Below are 14,385 nucleotides of genomic sequence, written 5' to 3'. Positions count from 1 at the left end.
CACACTGTCAAATAAGCGTATGAAATCCCAATCCCAATCAATTAAATGAAATTGCACAAGAACATTAAACTAACAAGAGAGCAATGTTTCAAATGGCCATAATATTGAACTTCTTGGAATAGAGGTCTCTAGTAGGCTTCAGTTATACTTACAAGCTTATGTCGGACACAACAAAGACAGAAAATCTTGAACGACAACATGTTTAGATCTTGCCACGAGGTCCAAGCTTAGGAGGAAGTTGCGGGCCCTTCTTTATGGGAAGAATATCACCATCTGCGGTTGCACTGAGGTAAGCAAGAGTGGAACCACCGCCTAGGATCAAGAATTTCAGCAACAGACCTCTCTTGGTGAAAGGAGCAGCAAACGTCTCGAAGAACTTGCTCTGCAAATTTCAATCCAAGCAAGAAAGAAGAGCCTTAAAGAACGAGCAAATACAAAACTAACTTCACGTGCGCCATAAACATTTAAGAACATAATTACTATCCTTATGATGATATATGCAAGATATGACTCAAGTATACTACAAAATAATTACTCTGTAACAAGCAACTTCTCCATAGTGATGAAATGTACCAATATGTATATTAGGTGAGTGGTAGAAAATATTAACAAAATGAAGCCAAATATACCTGAAGAGAGTTGTATGGTGAAGGTGCATCTGAGCCATACAAGTCCCATTGCCCTGTGGTGTTGCCCAAATCCTCCAAGTCAAAGTAAACACTCTTGTCACCATACTTGGCCACAATAGCACCAGCCCTATACACACAATCCACACAATCAGTTCTAGATCATCACTTTGTGAAAGTTTGGCTGTACAAAGATCAACTCAATTTTTATTTTTTTGGGCAACCAGGAAACTCGAAGTCACTACCCGAGAGTGCGCTAGTACCAGCCGACTTAAACCAAGAAGGCTAATAAACTGCTCTCATTGAGATTCGAACTTATAAATTTGTACTTACCAAGTCAAGACTTATTGACTTACCAAATTGGTTGGGGTTGCCACAAGATTAACTCAAATTAAACTTAGCCAAAATGTTAAAACTGTGTTTCTTTTACCAAAATGAGATTTTAAATCCTTGAACACAAGTAGTACTTTTACTAGGAAAGACAAAAGCAGGATAGCTAGCACGCACAGATTAAAGAGTAAAGATTGGATCTTGCCTGGGTTTGGAGGGTTTCAAGTTGAGGCGAGATGATTTAACATGGAGCTTGGTTCCATTAATGGAGCTCCCAGCAAGGCCATTGACGGTGGTGGGCTTGACAGCAGCAAGGGTTGCTAGGGATGCCATGGCCTTTCTTTCTTTCGCTCCAAACAAAAATGGATTTTCAGTTCTTGATTCTTTAGATATGTTTAGAGTGTTGAATCCAGCGCGGGTGGGTTTTTGATGTTTTTGCGTGGATTCTATGGAGACACTTGGCGTTGTGGGTATCTTTTTAGGGATATGAAGTCCCATTTATGTGGTGCCACATGGATTATGCATGGATAAGCCTATCTGTTATTAGATTGTGTCATCTGCCAATTTTCTACTCCATAGACACCATCATGGGGCTAACTAAAAAAAGTTGCTAAATAATCAGCTTATCAGTCAATTTTATACCATTATTAGTTGTTTGGTTAATAAGTTTTTTGTAACTCTAAAATACTAAAATTCAAAAGGCTACTCAAAACAATCTTTTCAATTAGCTTTTTGAGAAAAAAATTTAAACCAAACAGCTATCAGCTTAACAACTAATCTATCAAACAACTTTCTACAATCAACTAATGTTATCAATTAATCATACATTCTAACCCAATCAGCGAACAACCATTTACCAAACAGGCCTATATGTACGTTTATAAATGTAAACATTACTACTTTCAAATCGAGCTCATTTATCGTTACGAAGTTGTATTGAAAGGAGTTTTAATGTACTTAAAGAACGATAGAAGATATTACAAGAAATGCCAAGATATCCATTACAAAGAAGGCCTCTTGAATTGATCCTTTCTTTTCATATCCATCTTCGGCAAATTTAACAAAACTAGAACCAGCTTTGTAGCGCAGGGGCTTTCTCGTGTTGCTTCTGGACTCCATCATCAGTGCCAAATTCATAGTCAATAAAATCTAAATTTCCTCTAAGACTAGAAAATTAATATCATTGGAATAGATCAGATCAATGCATCCACATATAGATGGGGCAATTAGTACATATATGTAAAATATACTATACTGTTAAGAATAAATATGCAATTAGTACACGTGTAAAATATACTATACTGTAGAAACGAAACAATAGTTGGCAGTTAATTTTCTGTGCCAAGGCATATAACTACAAATTCATGGTTCTTTTTTTTTTTTTTTTGAAAACACAAATTCATGGTTCAATAAATGTATCAATTAATCATACATTCTAACCCAATCAGGAACAACCTTTACCAAACAGGGCCTATATGTACGTTTATAAATGTAAACATTACTACTTTCAAATCGAGCTCATTTATCGTTACGAAGTTGTATTGAAAGGAGTTTTAATGTACTTAAAGAACGATAGAAGATATTACAAGAAATGCCAAGATATCCATTACAAAGAAGGCCTCTTGAATTGATCCTTTCTTTTCATATCCATCTTCGGCAAATTTAACAAAACTAGAACCAGCTTTGTAGCGCAGGGGCTTTCTCGTGTTGCTTCTGGACTCCATCATCAGTGCCAAATTCATAGTCAATAAAATCTAAATTTCCTCTAAGACTAGAAAATTAATATCATTGGAATAGATCAGATCAATGCATCCACATATAGATGGGGCAATTAGTACATATATGTAAAATATACTATACTGTTAAGAATAAATATGCAATTAAAAAATTTAAACCAAACAGCTATCAGCTTAACAACTAATCTATCAAACAACTTTCTACAATCAACTAATGTTATCAATTAATCATACATTCTAACCCAATCAGCGAACAACCATTTACCAAACAGGCCTATATGTACGTTTATAAATGTAAACATTACTACTTTCAAATCGAGCTCATTTATCGTTACGAAGTTGTATTGAAAGGAGTTTTAATGTACTTAAAGAACGATAGAAGATATTACAAGAAATGCCAAGATATCCATTACAAAGAAGGCCTCTTGAATTGATCCTTTCTTTTCATATCCATCTTCGGCAAATTTAACAAAACTAGAACCAGCTTTGTAGCGCAGGGGCTTTCTCGTGTTGCTTCTGGACTCCATCATCAGTGCCAAATTCATAGTCAATAAAATCTAAATTTCCTCTAAGACTAGAAAATTAATATCATTGGAATAGATCAGATCAATGCATCCACATATAGATGGGGCAATTAGTACATATATGTAAAATATACTATACTGTTAAGAATAAATATGCAATTAGTACACGTGTAAAATATACTATACTGTAGAAACGAAACAATAGTTGGCAGTTAATTTTCTGTGCCAAGGCATATAACTACAAATTCATGGTTCTTTTTTTTTTTTTTTGAAAACACAAATTCATGGTTCAATAAAAGAGCTTATGAAAATGTACATAAACCCAATTGGTTAAAAAAAGTAAACTTCTGGTTTCAACATGGCTTTCCATTGACAAGCCAATTACAACTAAAGCTGAATTAAAAAGATGGTCGGTCCAAGGCACCAAGCATTGCCATGCCACATCAAACAACACACCTGCAAGGAAAGACAATGAAGTCACAAGAATAGAATAGTTGTAAACACCTTTTGAGCAAGGACTACATAATACAACAAATATTGAAGTCAACAAAGTGGCCAATAATGAGAATACCCGTCTAAGGATCTCGGAACTCGCCTCCGCAAATTATATCGTGGACCGTGGTCCACAATGCATTATGGACCGTGCATCAAAACGACGTTGTTTTGATTAATGAAAACAAACAGATGAATTCGCGCCACTCACTTTCAGTTCATATACACTGCAGTTACATTTCAACACAACTACAGTTACATTTTGATATAACTACAGTTTCATTCTAATATAAAAACACAAATGTGAAACTGTTATTCAGTATCAGTTCATATACACTACATTACATTTCAACACAACTACAGTTACATTTTGATATAACTACAGTTTCATTCGATAATATAAACACAAATGTGAAACTATTATTCAGTATCAGTTCATATACACTGCAGAGTACACGTGTAAAATATACTATACTGTAGAAACGAAACAATAGTTGGCAGTTAATTTTCTGTGCCAAGGCATATAACTACAAATTCATGGTTTTTTTTTTTTTTTTTTTGAAAACACAAATTCATGGTTCAATAAAAGAGCTTATGAAAATGTACATAAACCCAATTGGTTAAAAAAAGTAAACTTCTGGTTTCAACATGGCTTTCCATTGACAAGCCAATTACAACTAAAGCTGAATTAAAAAGATGGTCGGTCCAAGGCACCAAGCATTGCCATGCCCACATCAAACAACACACCTGCAAGGAAAGACAATGAAGTCACAAGAATAGAATAGTTGTAAACACCTTTTGAGCAAGGACTACATAATACAACAAATATTGAAGTCAACAAAGTGGCCAATAATGAGAATACCCGTCTAAGGATCTCGGAACTCGCCTCCGCAAATTATATCGTGGACCGTGGTCCACAATGCATTATGGACCGTGCATCAAAACGACGTTGTTTTGATTAATGAAAACAAACAGATGAATTCGCGCCACTCACTTTCAGTTCATATACACTGCAGTTACATTTCAACACAACTACAGTTACATTTTGATATAACTACAGTTTCATTCGATAATATAAAACACAAATGTGAAACTAGTAGTCAGTATCAGTTCATATACACTGCAATTACATTTCAATACAACTACAGTTACATTTTGATATAACTTCAGTTTCATTCGATAATATAAAACACAAATGTGAAACTAGTAGTCAGTATCAGTTCATATACACTGCAATTACATTTCAATACAACTACAGTTACATTTTGATATAACTACAGTTTCATTCGATAATATAAAAACACAAATGTGAAACTGTTATTCAGTATCAGTTCATATACACTACAATTACATTTCAACACAACTACAGTTACATTTTGATATAACTACAGTTTCATTCGATAATATAAAACACAAATGTGAAACTATTATTCAGTATCAGTTCATATACACTGCAGTTACATTTCAACACAACTACAGTTACATTTCAACACAACTACAGTTACATTTCAATATAAATACAGTTTCATTCGATAATATCAAAACAAATATAAGACAGTATCTTTTGAGATGAATTGTAGTGTCAATTACGGGTTCCGTCTCCCACTTACTGAAACAACGTCGTTTTGGGATCACCGTCCACAATGCATTGTGGACCGCGGTCCACGATATAAGGACTGCTCAAAGTCCAGCATGTAAAAATCAACTTGTTCAGATTTAATAGACTACAATTTTGATAAGATCATTAGCTTACAAGTAAATGCACAAATACATATAATAATAACAAGGGGCAGGAATGCAATTGTGAAATATCAAGGTACATTTTAGGGTCAATACCTAAAGCATCTTATCATCTGAAACAAAAGATTCAGCAATTTTATGCAACCAAAATCAACATACACACAATTCCTACTTATATAAATAGTATTTATTTAATCTTATGCTATCCCTAATCCCTATAAATACCCAACATTTCTTCTTGTGAAATTCATTCCAAAATAACATCAATATCAAATTACCCCTTTCTTCCTCTAGTATTATTATTATTATTTTTTAAAGAACCTCTATTATTATTATTATTATTATTATTTTTATGACAACTAACTCTATTCTTATTATTATTCACAACAATACTGTCCACCAACATTTTTCATTTAAAAATAAAAAAATTCATTTACTATTAAAAAAAAAAAAAAAAAGACCTCCGAAACCGCAAGCCCTAGCTGAAATTGAAGTATTGTAATGAAATTGCGATTTTGCGAAATATAATTATTACCTTTGTGGCTTTGTGCTGGTCATCCTCTCTCTTATCCAAACTCTCTCAAAATGCCACTCGCCTCTCCTCTTCTTCAACTTCCAATCTCCCAATTCAAATCCCTCACCCTCGCTACCCCTTTCCTCCATGGCTCCTCCTCTCTGTCCCATCTCTCAAAGCCCTCTTCTTGCATCTCCGCTCCCCAACCCGCTTTCCTCCCCGCAATTCGGGCTATGAAGGTCATGCAGGGCCGCGTGGTCTGCGCCACCAACGACAAGACTGTCGCCGTGGAGGTTGTCCGCCTCACAGTGCACCCAAAGTACAAGCGCAGGTACAGGGTGAAGAAGAAGTACCAGGCTCACGACCCCTCCAACCAGTTCAAAGTTGGGGACTTTGTTCAGCTTGAAAAGAGCCGCCCCATTAGCAAGACCAAGACTTTCGTTGCCATCCCTGCCCCTCCCAGGAATCAGCGCAAGCCCAAGGAGGATTCCGGGTCCCAGGAGCTTGGGCTTCCCATGGAGTCCCAGCAGACTGAGAGTGATTAGAACTGGTGGCTTTGTTGGTATTCAAAGTTTGATTGTGTTTTGCGTTTTCTTGAATTTTTGCTAGTGAACTTATCATTGTGTAGTTTGATTAATGTGTTAAATAATGAATGTTTGATCTTGATTTATGGGTATTCTTGCTTGCTCACTCCTGAATTGACAATGACACTGTTCCGTAAATGACTTTTAGCTGATTGGATTAATTGGAAGGTATAATTAGCTGATAACATTAGTTGTTTGTAGAAATGTGTTTGGTAAATTAGCGGTTAGCTGATATTTATTTGGTGTAATTTCTCTTCAAAAGTTGTTTTGAAGAGTTTTTTGAATTTTAGCATTTTGGAGTTACCAAAAGTTGATTAACTAAACACTTATATTAATTTTTTAAATAAGTCAATCAGTTAATAGTAGTCAAATAAGCCAAAATTAGCTGATAAGCTAATTATTTTACCAAACACGGCTAATGTGAATTAAGATGTTCTATCATTTGTCTAACAGAAGATTGCAATTCTGGTTTGAACAGATCTATAAGGGGGATTCTTAGCTAGGCCTTTCTCACAAAACCAGTTATATTGAAATGCTGGAGATGTTAGTGTCTCTAGCATTTGACACCTAATTGATTGTGATTGTGTAAGAAAGAATCTGGAAATAATCAACCACTGCTATAAGTGGAAGCTTGGCTCTGAGAGGCGAGATTAGATAAAAAATTTCAATCTATGGAAGGCCATTATCCTGATTTAGTATATTTGCTATTTTGGATTTCAATCTAAACTGTCTGGTGCACTTTACTGCCCTCAAACCTTTGCTCGATGTTTGAGAGTGTCATGTCTGCTTGCTCATAGACTTGTAGGGCGTTAAACTATTTGTATATTCCATACTTTGAAAGCTATCAAGGTATTCGTGTTAGGATTGTCATCACTGCAGTATATGCCTTTAGGAATCCTGTAAACCCTCATCCAATAAGTTACTTGCGCTCATTGTGAGGTTTGAACAGTTCTAGAAGGAGGTTCTTGAATCTTGGCTAGGCTTGTTTCACAAAACCAAGTTATATTGAAATGCGGGAGTTGTTAGATGTCTTAAGCATTTGACACCTAATTGATTGTGAGAAAGGATCTGCAAATACACAACCACTGCCATTAAGTGGAAGCTTGGTTTTGTGCAGCGAGACTAGCAAAAAATTTTCAATCAAAACTTTTGGCGCACTTTTCTGCACTCATACTTCTGCAAGATGTTTGAGAGTGTTGTGACTGCCTGATTATAGACTTGTAGGGTCATAAACTATTTGTATATTCCATACTTTAAAAGCTATCAAGATATTTGTGTTAGGATTGTTAAGTTACTTGCCCTTCTTAAGACTAGTGTTATACTTTTATGCAACCTTGGTTTGACTAGTGTAAGTATTTTATATTTAACACGTCTTCACATATATTACTTTCTACCCTGAATAATTATCTAACCAGAATGGACAACAACTTACTGAACACTACTTGTCTATGACTTGATCTTAGTTATCTCCGGAACACTATTGTCTGTGATTCTTGATTTGGCTGATGGCACTTAAAGTTGCCTATGACCGATGACAAAGTGAAAATTTTTCTTTAGTAATTTAGCAATTTGCATGTGACACTTTCTTTCATAATGTGGACTTGCAAAGTAGTGTAGTATAGTATGCATTTTTCCATCAATCTGGTTGCCATATTTACTTGCGGTCATATATGTATCTAGATTCTAACAACAATAGTTGCTGTGATATAAGACTACAGTACTTTAAGATATGCGTATTCTAAGCAGATTGCTATTTCTGTGAGACCTTGATTGAAATTTGAAGCTAAGGCTGAGTGTTGCAGGATTCACAATATGTCATTACAGAACCAGATTGCACTATTGCAGTAACAATAATGCATATTGTTGGGTGGAGCCCGGTGCAAGGGTAAGTCTAGCATCCTGTCTCTCGAAAATGTGGCAATATAAGGAAATAAAGTTGCTCCTTCGCTACAAGCTATAATTTTTGGTACAAGGAAATAAGGAACCAGATTGCAATAACAATAAAGTTGCCCCTTCCAGAACTCAATATTTACAATTGCATAACTCTATATTCACAATTTTTGAACTCTATATTTACCAAAAAAAAATAAAAATCATTGGCTGAGGAAACGGTGCCACTAACGGCACCGTTACTCTATACACGCGTTTTGAACCTGGATACAAGTCCATATTGCAAGGTGGACCCAGGTTCAAAACGCGTGTATAGAGTAACAGTGCCGTTAGTGGCTCCGTTTCCTCAGGTCCATAGCATAATTTGCAGATGACCAAACACTTGTGACTGCATTTCCCAAAACCATGCCCTTTGGGCTTTTGTAGGTTTGGCATTTCCTAATGCACTGGTGACTGCAAAAGTGCAAGTAGAACATTTAGTCTGGGAACACTGTAAAATCGAAAGACAAAAATATGGTTATACATTGGTGTACTGAAGAGCTGTTGGAAATTTCAAAGAAACATCCTGGAAGGCACTTAGTTTTGTCTTCTAGATGTCTTGCAATCATCATAGTTTGAATGCAAATCAGGACAAACTTCAACGAAATCAAGTTTAAGTTTAACTACTCACAGAATAGGCATGTTCTGTGCTGTCATACAGAATAGAAGCATGATGTCTTTTAACCAATATATATATGAGTAAGGTGCTAATAGGCATGCCATCCAACTAAACTTCTAATGATGGGAAGTTGCATATTAATTCCACAAGAGGTCCATTGTCTTTGGTGTCAATTTCAAATTTAGTTTCAGATTATGATTTTTGTCATTTAACATTCAAGACTATTATTTTTTAGACACTTTTAGTCTTTTTCATGACTTTTCATATTTTTAGTAAGGGTATTTTTGTCTCTTCATATTTTTCTTTTGTTATTTTTTTTTGGTTTTAACCGGTTTAATTGGTTTAGGACAGTGTAACAAAAGAAAAATAATTAACTCCGTGTGTGCATCATGCGTGCATTATATTAATATATTTATTTATTTTTATTTAAATAATTATATATGTGTATTTATATATTTAATTATCCGCATTTTAAACATTTAATATTGCAATTATGATACTTTCAATCTAACATGGCATTGGCAATGATACATCCAACTATTAAACGCCATACTAGTAGTGATTTTGTTACCATTATGAAGAATAGGAGATGTGAGTGACATTTTTTGAGAGTTTGGATAAGAGGATAATGAGCATACATAAAATGGTCTCTTATGTTTTGCGATTTCATTACACTATATATACACAATCATATCATAGCTCTTATGCATAATAGTATCATAGTTCTAGAAATTGCTTTATACTATTGCGGAGTTACATGCTACACACTTGCACGAGAATGATTTAACTAGGCGTTAGGATTTAGCCATACAACCTTCAAAATACCCACATTCTTTCACATTTTTTTTCGTTGTGAATCATTTTGTGCTTGAAAATGAATTAAACTTTTCTTCCTTGTTAACCAATTTCAAAAGATCTTGACCCATGAAAAGAGGCTTTTACCTTATCATTGGGTTAGTAAAGTTTTTAAATCTTTTACCTGTTGATTATAAGTTGGTTAAAGGAAGAGTGTGTGGAAATTTGATTTATTGATTCATAATAGAGTAGTTGGTGTTTTGTGCGTAGAATTGTCTTTGATTGAATAAGACTTGTTGATTTTGTGGTCCATTCTCTAAGAGCATCCATAACAATTGTTTATTCACGATTTTTAAGGCTACAATTGCCACATAGAAGAGAGAGAAGTTTGAGGTTCATCTGCAAATCAAGGTTATTGGAACAGTAATTTACGCAAAAAGAGAAAATGGAGAAAGAGAGTTGCGCACAACAGGCACCCAGCGGGCGTGTCAGATGCGTTAGAGACGCATCTGGCAATTTTTTTTGTTTTTTATTTTATTTTATTTTTTAAATCAAATTTGTTTTTTTTTTCTCCACTCTCATTTTTTCTTTCCTAATCACATTTACAAAAACTCATCAAAAACTGTAAAAAGACGTCACTATTAAGAATGCTCTAAGACTAAATATCTTGTTGGCTAGGAGTTTTTTATTTGGTCTTATTCTATTCATTTTAATAGACATGTCATCCACCTAAATATCTAGTGCTGGAAAAGTTGCATATATCGTGTGTGCATCATGCAAAAAATTTTAGCTCAATAAGTATGATGGTTTGAAGGGACTAGGTTGAAATATGGTGGGCTAATTCGATATCACGAATCACTTTAGACTATTATTTGTTTCACAAGTAGTGTCAAATTTACATATATGAAGTTTATATGTAAACTCATATTTAATATATTTTATTAATTTGAAAATGTCAAAAATTTTACTTAGCCCCACACCAAAGAGCTCAAGGTTTTAGCGTTATGGCCGAGAATTTAGAACTTAACCAAAAATATCATAACCTTAGGAGTTCAACAAGACTTACTCGAAACTAAATATGCTAGCGCAATTGACATCTTTATTTTACTATATTATTATAATTTATAATTACATTTTTAGTATATTTTTCATCTTTTTGCTTTTTTAAAACTCATCGTGACAATTTATATTTCATGACATATTATATTCCATGCATTACACGGGTGAAATACTGTAACTTAAAAAGAAAAAAAAAAAACCAAAAATGAAAAATTCTGTGGGGATTCCAGTCGTGGGGAAGAAATGAATGACTGACAGCCCGCTGATTTCACAAATATTAAACTCCCTAAACCGGAGCTTGACCCATCTCCGATCAAAAGCGCAAAACCCGGAGCCGCCGACGTCTTCCACGTCACACTGCAGTGACTTCGCCGCCATTATGGTTGAGTCGCCATAAATTTTCTTTAAGCTTTACCAACAAGCAACTAATCTTTAACACGATGATAAGCTCATTTATGTCCCGCTTCAATCACTTTCTCACTCTCAAACCACCCACGTCTCTTCCTCACCATTATACCATTATTACTTCATTTCATACTCGTTTATTTTCTTGCAAAGGCCGCACCTTTATCTCCAACCACTCTCGCCTCCTCTCTTCTGGTAAGTGTTTGTTTCTTTTCTTCAATGAAAATTGACACCCTCACTGTTTTTTGGTTACTTTATGTTATGAAGTGCATAAAGTTGAGCATGTTTTTGAATTTTGATGTTTAATTTAGTTTGGGTATGGAATGTTCTGAGCAATGTGTAATTGAATGTTAATGTGGGTTAGCAGTGAAATATTTCATACTAATGGACAGGAAAACAGAGATGGGGATTCTCAGTGTGTTTGTTAAAAGAGAGTTCTATAATTTGGGGGAGGAGATGATTGCTTCATGGATGAAAATATTGTATCTTGAAACACTGATGATTCCCTGATATAGCAGTTCTGATTGTGTACTTTACTGGTTATATAGCTCTGTGTTTCTTAGCATAATTTCTGTTCTTTGGATTATAGATAGCATTCCTTGTTTGCAATTTACAATTTCATTTACTTTGCAGCTCCACATATTAGTACATTTATGGAGCTTGTTAAAGAAATAGCTAGCTGGTCGCCTGAATCTCAGCAGAATATTGTCATTAAAGATGATCAGAAGTGCTGCAGTTACCTTCAACTAATCTCATATGCTGGAAGGATACATGATCAGTTAACCAATCTTCACCAGAAAAATGTGAGTTTGAAAACGACCTTTTATTATTTCACGATCATCATCTCGAAGAGAATGGTAGCAAGTCAGCTGGCTCAAGCTAATGAATGCAAGCTCTTTGTATTTAGTTTTAGAATTTAGACGAAATTATGTTTTCTAGATTCTTTGAATGGATTTCTTTGTTTCACTTCTTTTCTCCGAGTCTCACATTCTTTGCAGTTGACTACCACTTGCAATTTCTTTGTTGTTTGCAACTTATCATTTCTTTCTTGTAGGGAGATAGTATACAACAGAAAGATCTTGGTGGAGCAAGAATTGGAATTGTGGCTAAACCCTGTGCTGAGTTTGTTGCTGGAATACTGGGGACTTGGCTTTGCGGAGGTGTAGCTGTCCCTCTTGCTTTAAGCTACCCAGAAACCGAGCTCCTACATGTGATGAATGATTCGGTATGCCCTTTGTTTCCACAATTTTTATTTAATATTTTCCTGCCAGCTTAAGTTCCATGTTCTTGTCTTCCAAGTTGGTTGGCATGCTTTGTAGAATCTAACCTTCCTAGTTGTTTTTGCTGGTTGGGGTGGTAGAAGTAAATAATACTTGATGTGTACTTCTTATGGTACTTTTATTGGACTCCGAACTCCTTAGTCCTTACTTGAGATGATTGTCATTTCTAATGAGGCTGATTATAATATTATATCTCTCCTTCCATAAGCCGTAGTTAATATGTGATGTTTATGTAATCGGTATCATTTATTTCCATCCATTACTAATTTGGTTGAATTTTTATCTCAATTTGACTGTTAGGACATCTCTATGATTTTGAGTACCGAAGATCATAGGGAAATTATGACCAGTGTTGCAGCTAAGACTGGTGCTCAATTGTCTTTCCTTCCCACCATTCCCATTTCATCCACTGATCATACCCAGTTACACAATGAGAGTAATGGTGGTAAAAGAGTACTGCAATTTGAATTCTCCCAAAATGTACAAGGTTAATATGATGTGCTTACTCTCTAGTTTACTATACTGTTATTTCATTTTTTTAATAAATTGTGGAGTTTAGATACAATGTTTCTTTTTTATTATTTCCTGTAATAATGTAGGAGAGGACCCAGCATTGATTTTGTACACTAGTGGTACTACAGGGAGACCAAAAGGAGTTGTGCACACACATACAACCGTCCTAGCACAGGTGTGCTTCAGGAATTATGTTCATTTATGCTTCCTTAGGCACAATGATAGATGTATTTTTGTATTTGAACAATTTACTTTATTTTCTGTGCATTTACAATTTTTAAATTTTTGTTGTTCAGGTCCAAATGTTAACAAACGCATGGGAATACACATCCAATGATTATTTCCTGCACTGTCTACCTCTACACCATATCCAAAAATGCTATATTTAATTGTACAGACTACAGAATTTTCCGTTTATATTATACTCACCCATCTGTGCTTTTGCATCATTCTTATTTGATTAGCTTGGCTTGAAGATTAATATGCCAATCCTTAACTTTCGATGAACATGTGCATGGGCTTTTTAATGCTTTATTTGCACCTATCTATGCAGGTTCCAAGGTAACTTCTATGAATCAAATTATTTAATTAAAATCAGTTTTATTATGTACTTTACTGATATTGGGCTTTCACCTACAACACCCGTTCTGCTTGGTTGCAATACCCTCATAGTCACGTATCTGCTTTGCATTTTTGAAGGTTGAATTCATGCCGAAATTCAGAGTGAGAGGAATTTGGCAGAGATGGCGTGAATCATATCCTATAGATGGGAGTAAATCTGATGATGCAATAACAGTATTCACTGGAGTAAGTATGCTCATTTCTGCAAGCTAATGAATATTGTGGTCATTTTATGGTATAATCATAATTTTTGTTTTGATTTGTTTGTTTTTGTTTTTTTGGTCGTTGCCTGTAATTCTTGAAGTTTCCATGGCTAAACATTTCTTTGGCTTTAGTTGGCATCAAAGATTGAGTCAGACTAAATGCACTAATCTACTCTTAAATGTTTACATCAGCATGCTCATTATATTGTCTAAGAATCTACAGAATGCCTGTTGTCAATGCATTACTTATGCACCACCGCCACCCCCCCCCCCCCCCCCCCCACCGCCACCACCCCAACCCCTTTCCCATCCCCGCCCACCACCCCACCTACCCACCAATCCACCACCACCACCACCACCATTGTATATTTTAAATATTTAAAATTAAAAATAATTATGCTCATTTTCTAAAAAA

General features: G+C 35.0%; 3 protein-coding genes across 3 annotated transcripts in view; 2 read left to right on the top strand and 1 right to left on the bottom strand.

Moving 5' to 3' along the window:
- Positions 1-20: 20 nt before the first annotated feature.
- Positions 21-1,371, bottom strand: LOC115997226 (photosystem I reaction center subunit VI, chloroplastic). Its single transcript, XM_031236737.1, has 3 exons — positions 1,162-1,371; positions 630-756; positions 21-382 (listed from the first exon to the last, which is right to left on the bottom strand). The coding sequence occupies exons 1-3, from the start codon at positions 1,287-1,289 to the stop codon at positions 203-205; spliced, it is 435 nt and encodes a 144-aa protein (XP_031092597.1). The 5' UTR covers positions 1,290-1,371; the 3' UTR covers positions 21-202.
- Positions 1,372-5,985: 4,614 nt separating this feature from the next.
- LOC115996276 (30S ribosomal protein S17, chloroplastic) lies at positions 5,986-6,660 on the top strand. The gene has a single exon (XM_031235457.1). It carries the CDS (start codon positions 6,034-6,036, stop codon positions 6,505-6,507), a length of 474 nt encoding a protein of 157 aa, XP_031091317.1. The 5' UTR covers positions 5,986-6,033; the 3' UTR covers positions 6,508-6,660.
- Positions 6,661-11,206: 4,546 nt separating this feature from the next.
- The window catches only part of LOC115997392 (malonate--CoA ligase), a 7,808-nt gene continuing 4,629 nt past the window's right edge, over positions 11,207-14,385 (top strand). The window contains exons 1-8 of the mRNA XM_031236937.1: positions 11,207-11,548; positions 11,987-12,156; positions 12,408-12,578; positions 12,934-13,120; positions 13,233-13,321; positions 13,443-13,512; positions 13,655-13,707; positions 13,846-13,953. Coding sequence (XP_031092797.1) covers positions 11,389-11,548; positions 11,987-12,156; positions 12,408-12,578; positions 12,934-13,120; positions 13,233-13,321; positions 13,443-13,512; positions 13,655-13,707; positions 13,846-13,953 — 1,008 coding nt within the window. The 5' untranslated portion in view covers positions 11,207-11,388. The remainder of the gene's footprint in view (positions 11,549-11,986; positions 12,157-12,407; positions 12,579-12,933; positions 13,121-13,232; positions 13,322-13,442; positions 13,513-13,654; positions 13,708-13,845; positions 13,954-14,385) is intronic.

Source organism: Ipomoea triloba, chromosome 11, assembly GCF_003576645.1.
Source record: "Ipomoea triloba cultivar NCNSP0323 chromosome 11, ASM357664v1".
Lineage (NCBI taxonomy): Eukaryota > Viridiplantae > Streptophyta > Magnoliopsida > Solanales > Convolvulaceae > Ipomoea > Ipomoea triloba.
This window is presented reverse-complemented; position numbering and strand designations above follow the sequence as displayed.

Bases quoted from the DNA above. Each gene is read 5' to 3' on its own strand.
- LOC115997226 (XM_031236737.1), bottom strand. From the start codon at position 1,289: ATGGCATCCCTAGCAACCCTTGCTGCTGTCAAGCCCACCACCGTCAAT. The intron at 757-1,161 runs GCAAGATCCAAT...TTGTGTGTATAG, and splicing joins TTGAAACCCTCCAAACCCAG to GGCTGGTGCTATTGTGGCCA. The intron at 383-629 runs GTATATTTGGCT...TGAAATTTGCAG, and splicing joins CACCATACAACTCTCTTCAG to AGCAAGTTCTTCGAGACGTT.
- LOC115996276 (XM_031235457.1), top strand. From the start codon at position 6,034: ATGCCACTCGCCTCTCCTCTTCTTCAACTTCCAATCTCCCAATTCAAA.